At 37.0% G+C, this 16,035-nt stretch overlaps 1 protein-coding gene across 3 annotated transcripts in view; it reads left to right on the forward strand.

Moving 5' to 3' along the window:
• The window catches only part of SNX24 (sorting nexin 24), a 141,729-nt gene that overhangs the window by 86,510 nt on the left and 39,184 nt on the right, over window positions 1-16,035 (forward strand). For all 3 annotated transcript variants that reach the window (XR_016441236.1, XM_090038460.1, XM_090038461.1), the window contains exon 3: window positions 1,055-1,159. Coding sequence is in view for 2 of the 3 variants with exons in the window: in XM_090038460.1 (XP_089894586.1) it covers window positions 1,055-1,159 (105 nt within the window). In the remaining variant the exon portion in view is untranslated. The remainder of the gene's footprint in view (window positions 1-1,054; window positions 1,160-16,035) is intronic.

The raw sequence follows: 16,035 nt of genomic DNA on the forward strand, positions 1-16,035 counted from the left end.
AAAGCCACCATGTGTGTTGCTAAGTGGTGGTGCTACTCTTGACAAGGAGGCAATGTAGACATGCTCTGGCTTTCCCAAAATCAGACAAGAAGTCTGTACCAGGGACAGGAATTCACATCTCAAGTCCCAGTTCAGTGCCCTGTCCACTAGGTTGTCCACCTGTGTAGTAATCTGCAGACTTCTTAGGGCCTGACTTTATAAGGTGCCAATCAGTGGAACTTGGAGACTACTAAGGACCTTACAGGATCCTGCCCCTAAGTGAGGCAGTGTTCAGAACAGATTACGACTAAGAGCTTTGTTAAAGGATTGGTAAGGAGTATAGACTCTAGGTTCCACTAAGCAATATTCAAATAACCATTTTGCCAGAACTTGTATGTGATGATTTGAGGGAGTGCTGAAGTATTAAAATCACCTAACTGCAGTCATTTATTTCAGAGCAGGGGCGTTCAACCTCTGGTCCACAGGCCAAATCTAGGCTAAGGAGCTGGGTCATCTAGCCTGTGTTCTCCCCATGGATCCAAAAATTTGGCAGCAGGGGAGCATTAATGGGAGCTCCCCTGATGTTGAATTTCTGGATCCCACAGGCTGGATGATGTGGTCCTGTGTTCTAGATTGCACCAGTGTACCACTGGGCAGGCACACAGGGTCACTGAATTGTGCATAAAGGGCTATATCAAGTATGTGAGCCCAGGCCAGTTACCCCTTATAGGATCCAGCCAGTAGACTGGCCCCATGCCACTCATCCAGTCCATTGGGGCCAGAAGGTTGAGTATCACTGTTTTAGAGCCTTTGTTCCATAGGTTTATCACTTGGATTCCTCTTCTCCAGTAGGTCAGTTCAGCTAACAATTAAGCTCACTTCTGTTCTGCAGCTTGTATATTTGGAGAGATATAATAAAGTCAGCTAAAACCTCTGTAAGGTTTTTATTAAATAATCAGAAAATGTGATGGGCTGTTTTTTCTTACTTGCTCTTACCTTCAGTATGAATGCTGTTACAGTACTAGAGTGTTTACATGTTAATTTTTTTCATTTGTGTTTTGTTGTTCACCCTAAGCTCAAGAAGTTTATCAGAACTCCAGAAATCCCTTCAAAGCATGTAAGGAACTGGGTCCCTAAGGTCCTGGAGCAGCGGCGACAAGGTTTGGAATTATATTTACAGGTGAGTCTCTGTCAACAGCATGTATGAAGGAGGTGTATCTGGAGTATTTTAAAACACTTCAGATCAAAATAGTTAATTGTTAGTTGAAGTCTCGGCTCTGTTATAATGAGATAGAAGTTACGCTTTGTCAACAGCTACAAGTCAAGATGGTCAACGGTCTTTGATAGTTTGAACAAGGGACTGGGACTTAGAAGACTGAGTTCTGATTCTCACTCTGCAAGTGATCTACTGGTAAAAAGTCAGATACTTTTCCTGTGCCTCAGTTTCTCATCTGTAAAATGAGACTAATGATACTTTGCTTCCTAAGGTATTAGATCTAATAATACAAGGAACTATAAGAGAGCTAGCTGTTAGTTTTAACATTTGCTTCTCCAGTCATTAACTACTGGAATTCCTGCTGCAATCCATGCATCACATAAAACATTCTCAACTTAAAAAATTAACAATGCCTCCTGGGAAGATTATTGAAATTTCTTCCAGATTTTAGAAAAATTTGAAGGGAAAAGGAACCTGACTTTATTCTTAGAGTATCTCCCCCCAAAAAGTTTTGAAACTTTTTGTTTTTATTTAGTTTTAGACTAACTTAAAACTTTGAGATTTGTTTCATGGTTAATATCTATTTAATACTGATTGGATCAGAGCATTTGTATCTGCTTTGTTCTGTTTTAGATTATTTTAAAACAGAATAAATGTTTCATGGGAAACAGACTCTTAGATTTATTTAATAATATTTACTCTTATGCAGAAACATTTCTTTTTTTTTCTTTTTGTGTGTTGTCTTGTCAATGACTGTTAGTTCTGTGGATGGAGCAAGTTTCACTTTTTGAAGGCATTCATATCTTTAGAACCTAATGGAACCTTTCTGTTAATTATTTTTATGGAAGAAGTCATAGTATAATCTACTGTAACTATTACTACACAGTACTGGCTATATAAGCGTATCCATCAGTATACACATTGTGAACTTATGTATAAAATATCATCCATTTAAAATTACCCATAACAATATTATTCCCGAGGCTTAACATTTATTTCTATTTTGGGGTGACTATTTTTTATTAGGATGGAATTAGGGGTAAAATTGTTATAATTCTTTAATTGCTGGGAAACTATAAAGAGAATATCTCCCTCTACTGGAGAGTTGCACCCAAATTGTAACTGGAAGAGTTAATTAATGTACATTCTCACACACATATATAGTTAGTAAGAGGCACTTTTAGGGAAAAAAGGAAATTAGCCTTTACATTCATCTGGAAAAAAACAATAAAAGTATGTTTGCAAACAGGCAAGAAAATGGGAAAAGACATATTAGACAAGATGTTAAAAAACATCAGAGCTTATTTTTTTTTAAGCTTCCAAGTCCATGTTAAGGTACTGAAGTATTCTGATTTTCCAAACTCCTCAGTACCAGGATGGTTCAAGTGAAGTCTATCAGGTCACATATTTTGATCACAGAGAAGTGATTAATTTTTTTCATTCATTTTTTAATATTCAAATCTTTGTATTCAACTGTTTATATTTAAAAAAAATTTTAAATTAATATTGAAAGACTTGTGTACATGTTAAAAACAGCAGAGATTTAATGTTTAAGTCTGCTTTGATGGTTACTGTTGTCATCTGCTCTATTTGTAGCTGTAGATCTGCTCTATTTGTAGCTGTAGAGTATCAGCAATTCTTGGAATCAGCAGATTATTACAGAATAATATACAGCTGGAAAAAATATAAACGTCTTATAAAAGAATAGATGTTTAACACAGCTGTCACAGCCACATCATTGGTTTTATGCTGTGGTGTATCAACTCCTTACTACATGTATATGTTACGTAATGCAGTCCGTAAGTAAATATTCACCTGTATCAATCACTGTTTTTCATGGCTTATAATACTTCTTGATTTTTTTCATGAAGTATTCAGATAACTAGATTAGAGCCCCAGGTAGCAATATATAGATCAACTATTTAGGAAGGAATGTTATTCTTAATCTATGGCCAGTTTACAAAAAATTAACCAACTCCATAACCAGTAATGGAAAATTCTGTAGCTTCAATGGATGGAACATTTCCCATTGACTGTAAATTATCAATCCGGCCTCTTACATGATTTAAGAATAGCCTGTTACAAATCAACCACCTTAGATAGCTTTCTTTGTTATTGTTTTTTAAATAATTTTAAAATGTTTAATTATCAGATGTTTTTAGAAGGTGATTTATACAAATATTTACATATTTTTAATTTTAATTAGCATTTACAATAGGTTCAGAGTTCATGAGGTTACTTATTTGTGTCTTGATTTTTGAAAGCTGTGAGAGTACTTTTTATCTTTTCATAATGGATTGATTTTCTGTCTGTAAGGGCACAAGATTGATGTTTGTTTTGTTTTAAATGAATGTCACATTTACAGTGTAATATTGGAACTTAAATTTTTCCTTTATAATATTATGGGGCATCTAGCTAATGAGCTAAAATGCTTGTTTAGCATTTAGGTCAGTTTATATAGGAATAATAAATAGCACTTCTCCAAGATTTCCATGACTACATTTAGCACAAGACAGCTAGGGACTATTTCAATTTTATAAATGGGTAAACTAGGACACAAATGGTAAATCAGAGTCCAAGAGCTGGCAAGTGACAGAACAGAGACTAAAACCGAGATATTTCGGACTCAGAATTAATAGTCTGAGTAGATACTGATAATAGCCGATGCTATCTGATAAAGTATGGTTAGAAAGTAGTTTTAAATTGCACTGATATGTGAATTATGCTATAAATTGCCTACAGTTTAAGGTGTAAATAAGTGATTTCATAGTTAACAGATTTACACTATGGGGGCAGATTAGGTAATATCATTTTGAGCAGGTTCCCTGGTATAGAAAGTCTCTAACTGAGTGAAGAAAGCGTGAAGGATTGATGTATATTACTTTTAAAGTCAAAGGCCATTTGGGTTAAGTCAGTATGTCTAAGACCATCTTGTTCAGACGACTTAGTGTTTAACCATTTTACCTTGGTGAGAGCATTAGGAATTAGAGGCAAGCATGGAAAACCAAAGAATAAATTAGGAGTCCTGGGGATGAAGAATGCATCTGTTGCTTCCTGCTTGTTTTTTTTGTTTGACTCCACTGGGTAATCTTTGACAGGTCTTTTGGCCTTTTGCACAAAGTAGTACTGAAATGGAAATTTCCTTTAATAGCACAGCTAAAGAAATTCTGATGGCCTGAAATGTCTCCATTTTCTCCTGGAAGGCTGTGCATCAGTATAGCTAGATCTTTCAGATAAAGCTACTTTACTTACAGTGGTGTTTATTCTGGTCATTAGAAAAATTGTTGGGATTCCAATGGTAGGTAACAGAGAGAGATCCCATCTATTAGTTTGTTCAAGCAGTCACTGCCGTGTTGTCAGTCCTGATGTGTATTAGTTATAAATGATTCAGTCTCAGAAGAGCAGTTCTTATGGATCTCATCTCCAATGAATTGATAATGGGATTTCTCTGATATAACCACCTGCCCTCTGCTGATTTGGAGTTGAGGTGATTTCCTTGTCCAAGGAAGCTGACACTAGATGTTGTTGTCATCCAATTTTACTTCCCTAGAGGCTTGCCCTTTGCTAGTTTTGCCTTTTAAAGTTCAACAGAATAGATCTTTTCTAAGTCCCTTGGGCAAAAGAAATCTCATTGTTTGCTGATAGCATCAGTCCCAGTAAGATTATAGGCATAGTTAGCAGTGGTTAGGTGTAAAGTGGCATCTACAGTTCAGAATCAAAATGCAAAATTGCCAATTTTAGATGAAAAGCAGAATGCTCAAAAAGGTGCATGCTTCTGGCAAACGGCACATTAACTCATTTTGCAACTTAGCTGAAAAAATATCTATTTGTGCCTGAAAACTGTCTAGTATAACACAGTGCTGTAGGACTTCTTGAACCATTCTGTACATATGCATGGACATACAGTACCTTCCCTTAACCTGAAAGTACCTTGTTCTGGCTTCAGTGAAAGGCTGCTGAGAGCATTGGTATTGATGGAACATTTTTTAGTGAATTAAAGGGCTGATATTTGTCTGAAAGAAAGTACTATAAAATGAACTGGTTGCTCTTTAAAGCAGCAGTGTTAACATTGGTGACCTTAAGTTATGCAGATATTAGTGCTAAAAGTCTTTGTAGGTACTCTGTGTGGCTCCTTCTCATTGTGACATCCGATTGCACCAAACTAATGAACTTATCCTCACAGTGCTCTATGACGTAGAAAGTAGTATGATCCTCGCATTACACAGGAGGAACTAATTCTCAGAGAGAGAATTCAAGGTCAGACAGGAAATACCTAGCAGAGCTGGGAATTAAACGCAGATCTCTTGAGTCTCAATTTGATATCTTTTTTTTCTACAATACCATCCTTTCTCTACCAAGTGGAGAAATTCCATTTGAACTCCAAGCATTCACTCAAGAGGTAGAACCATTTAAAATCTAGAAATAGACTAAAGTGTTTTTGGATCTTTTCATATTAAGAAAAACGAGAAAAGAGCTGTTCTGGTTCCTAGAGAGAGATTTAATTGACCATGCTAGTCCTGAAATAAAGTAGAAAGTTGGGTAGATTTTTACCTTATAGACTAACCAAAGTAGATCATATCTGTGACAGCATCTGAAGTGAGCTTCAGCTCCAAAAACGTGCACTCTGTGTGTCTGTGTGCACGTGCGCGTGTGTGCCATCTGCCCTGAGGCGTACATGCACCCCTCCCCACAGCAACAAGCCAGGCCGAGGCTCCAGTGCAGCTTCCTGCAACCACAGATGCCCAAAGCCCAGGTCCCTGCCACCCACCACAGAGGTTTTACTCCAATAAAACCTCAAGTCTGAAACAACCTTTATGAAGAGAGCTGTCATGACAAGCAAAATCTCTTCACATGCCGTGTTCTGGCATGCATGCCAGGGGTTGCCAACCCTCGCTCTAAACAGAAAACTGGGACAAAAAAAAAAAGTGCTACATTTGGATAATATGTATAGAAATGTATATGAAAGAAAAGATTTTAAAAACCAAAAAGGTTCTGCTGATGCTATAAATAAACTGAGATTTTGTACTCTAACGCTGTTTTACTTCCTCGATTTAAGTAACTGCTCCAACCCTGTCTAAAAGTTGAGCTTTGTGAAAATTGAAGAATTCAACATAAATGTACTGAAAGTAAATTTCTACGGTGTTGCATCAGATCAGCTTTAGAATTTATGATAGTTAATATGTTTTTCATATACCAGCAGAAAGTAGGTATCTTCCATTCCTTTTTGATGCGTTTCTAGTTAGGCCCAGTATATCTGCAGATATTAATTTTCTTTCCAGCCTTTCCTGTCTGGAAGATTGTTATATTTAAAAATATACCACAAAATGGGAATTACAGTAATTTGAGACACTGGTTCTGGTAACAAGAAGGGAGCGACTTTTAAATAAAATTGCTTGCTTTTGTAAAGAGGTGCAAGAACATTTTGAAAGGTTAGTGGATTCTCAGGAGCATGATGATTTATATAACTATCCATTAGACTTAAGTTCTAAAATATTGAAGTAATGATTTTTGTAATGTATATTAAATTCCATCTGCATTCTAACTTAAAAGGGAATTACAAGATAGCCTGTCTTTCTAAGAAGGTCGCTTCATATTTTTTCCAAGTATCTACTAGTCTCAAACTTTAACAGTAGTTTTTTTTTCATTGGGAAAGCTGAACTAGTTGCTTCATAACCTATCTTAAAGTTCTGTATATGTTTTTACTTCTGTCAGTTTTAGTATTTGATATAAGATATCTCTTTTAAAAAAGACTTTAGGAGGAAGCATAATAATTTGACACATCATGTAGCCAAGATAACAAGACATTTGTGATGAATGACATATTCTGGGCAGCTCTTCACCCTTGAGGAGAAATGCAACCTATTTCTCTTTTTGTATTTGAAATTTCTAATACAGTTGCTCAAGAAAGAAAGAAAATACATCTAGAATTAAGGGGGTGGGTGGGCAGGGACCCTGAAAAAAATTAAATGCACAAAAAGTCCACAAAATGTTCTTAAAATATCTCTACTTATAATTCTCTCTCTCTCTCTCGCTCTCTCTCTCTCTCTCTCATATATGTATGTATATGTGTGTGTATATTGAAAAGCAAAAGTGTATGTGCATTTCATTTGTTTGTTTGTTTGTTTATTTCTAAACTCTAAGGTTACGTATAGGTGAGCTACAAGGCTGCTTCGATACGCTGATTGCAGCGCATTGGAGTAGACTCAATTAATGGAATTTGCTGATGCGTAGTAAGTACCATGTTCCAACCAGCCTCCACATCTCATTTACCAGCATCTCTGCACTTCAGAATGGTGGCAGGGATGCTTGAACTAAAGCTCATCGAATGAGCTTTAATTCAAGCACCCCTACTGCCACTTTCAAGTGTGGGATGCTGATACACAAGAAGCTACAACGCTTTAATTACAGCGGCTCTCAGAGTGTAAAATGCCCTAAATGTACATGCACTTTTGCTTTTCAGTACAAACTTCACTAATAAAATAACTTATTTTCTAGAAGCAATTATCTTTCACCTGAAGCTCCCAAAGCAAGCTTGAATTACCCTGACCATCAACAAGAAAAAAAGATGTGCTGAATCAAGAAGCTGTTTCAGAAATGGGACAAGAATTGGAGATCTCTACTTTTTATCTTTTGGGATTTTGTATAGTGCCTACTTTTCTTGGGAAAAACGAGAAATTATTCAGAGCCTGTTACTAATTTTAATAAGTTACATTTTTTTAAGGGTGGATCTTCCAAAGTCATTCTATTAAGAGGAAGAGGTTCATAGTCACCCTTCCCTGTTTCTGATTCTGAAAAGAAAGACAAACTTTTTTTCATTTCTTTTCTTAACTTTGTCCCTCACTACATATGACTTTTGAAGGCAAAGTTATCTCCAGCACTCTTTTGTGAGGGATGTAATTGTGCACTACTTTATAGTTTTCATTGCTTTGAGTTGCTTAAAGGAATGCTCTGACTTTTCTGAAGATAAAGACCACAGCGTTCCCTTATTATTTGATCATTTTTTTCACTCTTTTCAACCTGAAGTGAATAAGGTTGGCCTGTGTATTAAGATAGAAAAGTCATCTAGTCCATCTCCATCAATGCACATGATAGTTCTATACTGTGCATATGCTAGGGCTCTCTGTCTCTGGATAGAGGGAGTATTCTGCTGTTCTTTCTCCAAGAAATATTGCTTCTATGTCCACTTGACTTCAGAAGGAACAGAAAATAGGATTTTATGACACAAGGAATTATTTAACCCATTTTTTTCTTTCCCTGTAAGTGTGAATTAAAATATAACTGTGAAAGTTAACTCTAGAGTAACACACCAGAAGTGTTACAAACAAAACAGATTGGAATGTCGTTGAATCTTAGAATCATAAGGAAGTAGGGCTGGTACTAGGGCTGTGTGAAACTTTAGTTCCTGCTTTGATTCGGCAGAGATTCGGCCCAATTCGGTGGCCGAATCTCCAGATCTGTATTGAAACAGGAGACCCTTTAATATGTCTGAATCAAATTGGAACCCTCCAAATCGATTCAGAAAGAACCAGAGATTCAGAAATAGACAAAGCTTTAAATATTTTTTCTACATACCTCAAGGTAGTGGGCGGCTCCTGAATGCAGAGATGCTAGTGTGGATGGAGCGTCCTACAGGAGTGTGGGGGAACTCCCCAGCACACTTGGCAGCAGACTTGGAAGTGGACCAGAAGGACTTCCAGTCCACTTTTAGATCCACAGGGGAGCATGCAGAAGCCCCCCCCCCCCCCCACACACACACACTCCTGTGGAATGCTCCATCTGTCCCAGAATTGCAGCATTCACGAGCCATGCCTGGTACCTTGTGGTATGTAGAAAAAGCATTTAAAGCTGTGTCTATGGCTGAATAGCTGATTCTCTGAATAAGTATCAAGTCTTCAGATTTGGATTTGGCTGAATTGAATTGGGGACAGTGATCCAGACGAATTAATTGAATCGCTGTCCCCGAATCGGGCCGAATCAGAGTCAAATATGCCCTGTTTTACGCACCCCTAGCAAGTACAGGACCTTCAGTGGTCATGTAGTCCAACCTCCTGCCTTACGCAGCATTATTCTTATCCAAACCATCCTATACAATCCATAATCTAAACTCTTTGTTAAATTACCATCAACCCTGACACAGCACAAGACATAACACTCTATCTTGCCACAGGTAAAGCAAGGGAAACACAGCAGCCAGTGTCCTGCTTCTATAAAAGGTTGTTAATGTAAGTTCAAGAGATCCCAAATAGAAGGCCATGCTCCCTGCTACAGAGGAAGGCAACCCTTTCTTCCCCCCACCCCCCCGACAGTCCATACTAATCTGATCTTGAGGTAAAATTCCTTCTTAACCCCAAATACGGTGATTGATCTGACCCTGAGCAGAGGGGCAAGACCCTGTATCCAGAAACCTCCAGCTTTAAGTTCCAGAAGGAGCATTGGCACACCCCATTCAAAATATGCAGCCTTGACTGTGTCCAGCACCCAGTGCCTGAGGAAACACTCTGACACATGTAGCAGAAAGGAGGGGAAGGGGAAACTAGCAAAGCCCAGAAGCATGAGAAATGCCCATAGTAGAACATAGGCATAGGTACACCTAGATCATCACCAAAAAGTGGCTGTCCATCCTCTTCTTAAACACCTCCAGTCATAGAGAGTCCAGAACTTCCCTAGGCAGTCTGTTCCACTGCCTCACTATTCTAACAGTTAAAAAGTTTTTCCTGATATCCAATCTAAACCTCAATTTCAAGCTATTGGTTCACATCCTACTCTCTGCAGCCAGAGAGAAAAGTTGTTTTCTCTTTTCTGTACGGAAGCCCTTCAGATATTTAAAGATTGTCATGTCCCCTCTTAAGTGCCTTTTGCACAAGCTGAGCATGCCTAGCTCCTTCAGACTCTCCTTGTATGACTTGTTTTCCAAGCATCTTACTATCTTTGTTGCCCACCTCTGGACCTTCTTGTACTTCTGCACATCCTTTTTAACATGGGGAGCCCAGAACTGGCCACAATACTGTAGATGAAGCCTAACCAGTGCTGAGTAGAGAGGCACTATCACCTGCTGCACCTAATGCTTCTATTGATGCATCCCAAAACCACTTTTGCCTTTTGTGTGTCCTGTATGTAGAGTGGATATTATCTCAGTAAGTCGAATCACTTGAAGTTTTTCATAGTTATAAAGAACCAGAAGCAATCCACACTATCTAGAATAATTATCGACAGTGTCATCTTCTTTATATGTGTAGCAGGTTCACAGACTTTCCATCCCCATAGGTACTGGTAGTCAGCTTGAAAATATATATATTTTAAATACATGTAAAATAAATTTTACACAATACACATACATACATTTATTTATTTATTCATCTGCCCATCAGTGTCTATGGGGATAGAAAGTCTGTGAACCAGTTTTATACATGGATAGAAGAGGACATTATCAATAATTATTTTAGTTAGGGTGCATTGCTTTTGGTTCTTTATAACTTTTTTAAACTGCCCCATCAGTATCTATGGAGATGGGAAGTCAGTAAACCCGTGTTGTTATACCTATATAGCTCTATAAAGTTATTGAAAGATAAATACATAGAAACAAACTATTTATGTGTTGCTTTTACCTAGCTAGAATAGATTACATCAAGTAACAGAAATTGGATACATATCATACATACTCATTGACCCCATGAAGGTATATTTACGTCATGCGTATTTAACTTTATTAGTGTTCGTAACTATTACACTTCCCCATCCTTGATATACAGAGGAAAAGGCTCCATATTAGCCCCAATTCAGCAAATCAGCCCTGTTCCTCAGAGCACTTAGTGGCTAGGTAAAGACATTCAAAAAGCCTGATGGAGAACAGATCCAAATTGCACAGTTTTCTGCAAGCAGCGTAGTTTAGATCAGTAGTGAACAGAACACACATTTGCCCTTTGGTGGTGATGGGGACAAATCTTAGACCTGATTCTGCCATTTTTAAACCAGTCTGTGTGACAAACTTCTGTTCTGTCATGGGTATAGACTGGTTTCTGATCTCTTTATACTGGTAAAAGTGTAATGTCTATATCTGGCTACTATGTGCACAAGTCCCAATGATTTTAACTTTAAGTATGTGCTTATGGTTCATTAAACAAATTTCATGTTACTAAAGTAATTTGAACTGGGGTTTGTATGTGTAGTGGCATCACCAATATAAAATGGAAAGGGCAACATGAATCCCTATTCTAAATACAATGTGAATTTATGTAATTTCAGATGCTACTGTGTGACGACTTGTAAAACTGTTATGAGTCTAAGTGGTTTAGATTACACATAGAAAATAATGAGCAGTATATTTAAAAGTCAGAATTATAGTGTTGAACTGAACAGACTGCACATTTTGATAATGGTATCAAAATGTGCACAAATAAATAAATTTGATAATTTATCAAATTTATCCATTTGATAAATGGATAAATGGTGTTTATCTATTTATTCCTTCATTGCCTTAAAGCCCAGAGTATCTTCCTGACCTATAGTTTTCCCCATGAGGCTCTGTTTCACATGTTCATCATCTCTGAGGCTAAGAACTGGGTAAGATTCTCTTTGACTTCTCAGTATCATTAGTTAGCTAGTTCAAAGTCTATGAATAATCCTTTCTTTCCAGGATTATTCTCTGACCACACAGCCTCTGCTGTAGTGTAATTTCAATTTAATAATGAATTGGCTTTTAAAAAAAAACAAATAAAATTCTTCATCAAATACATGATAACAGATATTTATATATCTGTTTCTTTTTTCTGGCATGGGATTTTGTTTCAACTGAAGATGGATACTGTGCTATGAGTTTTATAAAGGGACGGAGAAGGTAGATCTTGACTACTGTGAATTGCCGTTTTAACTGCTATTTTATCTGAAACAGCCTGTTATCCAAAAAAAGACTCTTTTGTCACCCAAAATCTATTAATCAAATTGAAAATCCCCTCAATTATCCAAAATTATTCAGTGTCTTCTCTCTCCCCCCTCCCCAGCCAGCATTTAGTCTTCAGTAAACAAGGTTGAACTGTATCTGTAAAGAGCTCCAGAAGCAGTGGTATGTTAAGTGTAAAAAGACAAAATGTCCTTTGTCCTCATTAAAGATTGTGAGCAGAGTGTTAAATAATATTAATGGCTGGGATTGTCAGTACTTAACAGTACTTTCCTAGTACAAGTGATTTTATTGATCGATACAGATTCAATGTAACAGGGCAGATTATTTTACTGATTTTATTGAAACCTTAACTAACTTTGTTAGTGCACCACATATCTTTAAATAGATCTAGATGATGATGTAGATTAAGAAAAGCAGACCACCATCCATCTTTTTTTGATCTGTTAATAACTTAAATCCATCATTGTTGCTACTAGCTGTTTTCAGATCCTATTGTGCATACACGTTTCTTGGGGTCTTGTTATGGAATCTTACCATTGCATTTGGATGAAGTTTGGTTTAAAAGACATGTATCTGGGAAATGCAGGATTACATATTTTCTGAGGTGAAGGGGAAAGCAACAGAAGTATTTAACTCATAATTTATAGGGCAGATATTTATAAGGTGTGTATTTTGTGAAAGCAAAGAGATTTCTGAAGTTTGTAGGCAATGCTTAAAAATGCCTTTATTATATATTTTTAAATTACCATGAGAGGTTTTAAGTGTTGTTAACATCGATTTAACAGTTCATCATAGGGGGTTTTCTTACTTACACACTCTCTCTCTCTCTGTTTGTGCTATGTTTTTCACTGTATCAAATTTGGCTGCAAGATTGTTTCCTTTTACGAGAACCTTACTCAAGTTCCATGCCTGTTTCAAAGCAAATTTTGTAGCCTTAAAAGCAAAACTTATGTGAAGCTTTAGGACCATTTTAGATGTGAAGCTGCTAGTTTACTTATTGTTCATTCTCTTTGAATTATAATAGTAATAGTAATTTTACAGTAGTACTTGAAGGCCACAGCTAGAGCAGGGTCCATTCCAAATGAGCTGCTCCCTGCCCTGGTATGCTTATGTCCTTAATAGACTAAACAGATGTTAAGAGGAGAAAGAAATGAAGTGATTTGCTGAAGGTCCAACAACAATCAGAGCCAGGAACAGACCCTAAATGTCATTACTCCCAGTCCAGTACGATAGCCAATAGAATCTGTTAGACTGTCAGCCTTTTTTACAACTCTGTTTCGTTAAGTCTCTTGCGCAGTCTAGCCATGAAGGAAGGGTGGAGGGTGGGCACAACCCTTTGGAGCCCAGTAGCAACCTACAGCCTTGGAAGTGATGCACTAGACTAGCCGTCCTGCCTTCTCTTGCATGATTGTTTATTAGATGTAGATGTGTTTGGCTGGAGGGAAGATAAAATTACTTGTCAACTATAAAATGGGGACAGCTGAAACTTAAACTTTCGGTATTGTCAAGCTAAAATACTGCAGGAGCAAGTAAGTTTTTGTAATTGCTCTGGCCATGAACGTACACGTGTTAGAATACAAGCAGCACTAAAGTAAGTTTCTTTTGAAAAATTGTTGGCTTCTTATTCTTTGGCAAATTCCGTAGTGTTTCTTACCCGTTCAAATATGTGTATACAGAGTGAGTTTTTAAACCTAAAATTATTTTTTTTTCTTTTTTTTTTTAAACAAACAGAATACTATAAAGCTTCCTACTGGATTTTGGATGATGGGAAAGTTGATTTGCCAATGATAAAGTATTGTGTTATGACACACAGAAGTTTAATTATACTTTTTAATCACTAATTTCTTCCATTCTTTTCTTTGCAGCCATAATACTAGATATTTTATAAGATGGGCTTTTACCACTAGGTATTATGAAGGTTGTCTAACACTTTGTTTCAGTTGCTTTTAACTTAGCCAAAATTAAAGCATTTGGGCTTATTTTTTTCCTTGTGGCAGGGGGCCTGTCTTAAGTTGAATATATGTATACTACATGTTATCCAAAAAATTAAGCCATTTCTGAGAATGTGGTTAAACAAAGATGTTGTTTTGCCCATATTAAAAAAATTCTGATGAACTTTTCTTTAAGAAGTTTTAGAGTGCACATATGTTGGCGGACATGAAAGGGAGGTGGAGGGGGGCTGCCTTTCCTGTAGTGTTAACTCCCTCCCTTTGCTGATATCCATGCACCATAGATGAAGGACCTGCCTGATTAAATAGCAGATGGAAATTGGATAGAGGGATGGAAAACAGGGAGTTCAGGAAACGGAGGAGTTGGAAGTAGAGACAGGGACCAGTTAGGTAGGTAGACTGGAAAGCAGAGTGGACTGGGACTGGATGGTCAAGGAGTCTCAGGATAGCATCTGGGGTTGGAATAGTGTGCAGGAAACAGGATACAGGGTCACATATTCAATATTCAGGGAAGAAAAACTGTTGAGTAGGAGCTTAGTTAATGTTCTCCATCCTGTGGGCTGAATGAAGCAGGTTTTGTGGAAAAAATAGGATGTGCTCATATAATTAAAGACAGGTCTGTTGTGTACATGCTGAAGGAGCTTAATTCAAGTTACGTGGGCTGTCATATTAGTACTTGATCTTTCACCCTCAGTTTACTTTTAATACAGCTTTTTTTGTGAGCTGTTTTATGTCGTACCTGGATTGCAGTGTTAAATACATTGCAAACCATGCTAATCCTACAACTCACATTATGGTGTTACACCAATACTAAGTAGAGCTCCCACCTCAACGGGGCTGCATGAAAAGCTGCCTAGGGATAAAAAAAAATCTCTTGCAAGAAAGGCTGCTAGGCAGCAGGATATGCTCTGACAGATGCTAAAAGAGAGTTGGGAAAGGGAAATGACAGCTTGAATTGTCCCTGTGAGGTTTTGGGAAAACAGCAACAGCCCTGCCAAATTTTGGTCAGCAGGGCCCTTTTAATATAACAAGACTCTCCTAATTCAGTTACATACATATGTAACTGAATATTTTGATATATTTTTATTGGACAAGCTATGTATTTGGGATACAGTTAGATAGGCTTTTGAACAAAAGATACTCTTACTCAGGTCTTATGTTCAAAAGCTTGTCTACCTCTATCCTTACTATGTAGTTGGTCCAATAACAGATATCTCCCTAAGAAATCCTTGTCTCTCACACAATTTCTGGACTATCATGACTACATCACTCTTCCACTACAACAGATACTATAAACATAATATACTTTATACATCTTCTTTCCTTAGCATTTATGTAAGATGTGAATATGTGGCTTTTCTGAGGATAATACAGAAGGATTTAAAGTTGAATTCAAGCGGTAAATTCTGTTCCTCAGATGTGGCACAGGAGAATCACAAATGTTTGTTAACTTGCTATACTGTACTTTCTTTCTAAACCCACACCTTGATAACCCAGCCTGTCATACTGGTCTTTACCTATCCCTTCTCACCTGCTTCCTTAATCCAAAAAATAGTAATCCACAATTCAGGGTAACAAAACTCACTTTACTAGTATTGTTGATTTAACATGTCTTAGTTAAGGTGGAATTGAATTAACCTGATTACCACTGAGAAATAAATACACTTAGCTAAATAACTTCTGTATTTATAAGATCTGATATGGATTATTTCAATTACTGTTCAGTGATCATTAAAACTTGAAAGCTTCACAAAGTTTGTTCCAGTGCACATGTCCTGATAAATATTTTCATCTATGCCTAACAAAATCCTCAAATAACATTAATGTAAAAACCATCTTCTGTTTGTAGTGCATTTACATCACTTATGTGACCTTTGTGTATTTATCTAGTATATTTTTCTTGATCTACAGGTGAAATAAAAAGTTTGCAGAAACTATAAACGAAGCATGAAGTAGAATTGGAGTCTTTAATTTCATTAAACTGGGGAAGATTA

This window comes from Crocodylus siamensis, chromosome 3 (genome assembly GCF_052110815.1).
Source record: "Crocodylus siamensis isolate JL-2025a chromosome 3, ASM5211081v1, whole genome shotgun sequence".
NCBI lineage: Eukaryota > Metazoa > Chordata > Crocodylia > Crocodylidae > Crocodylus > Crocodylus siamensis.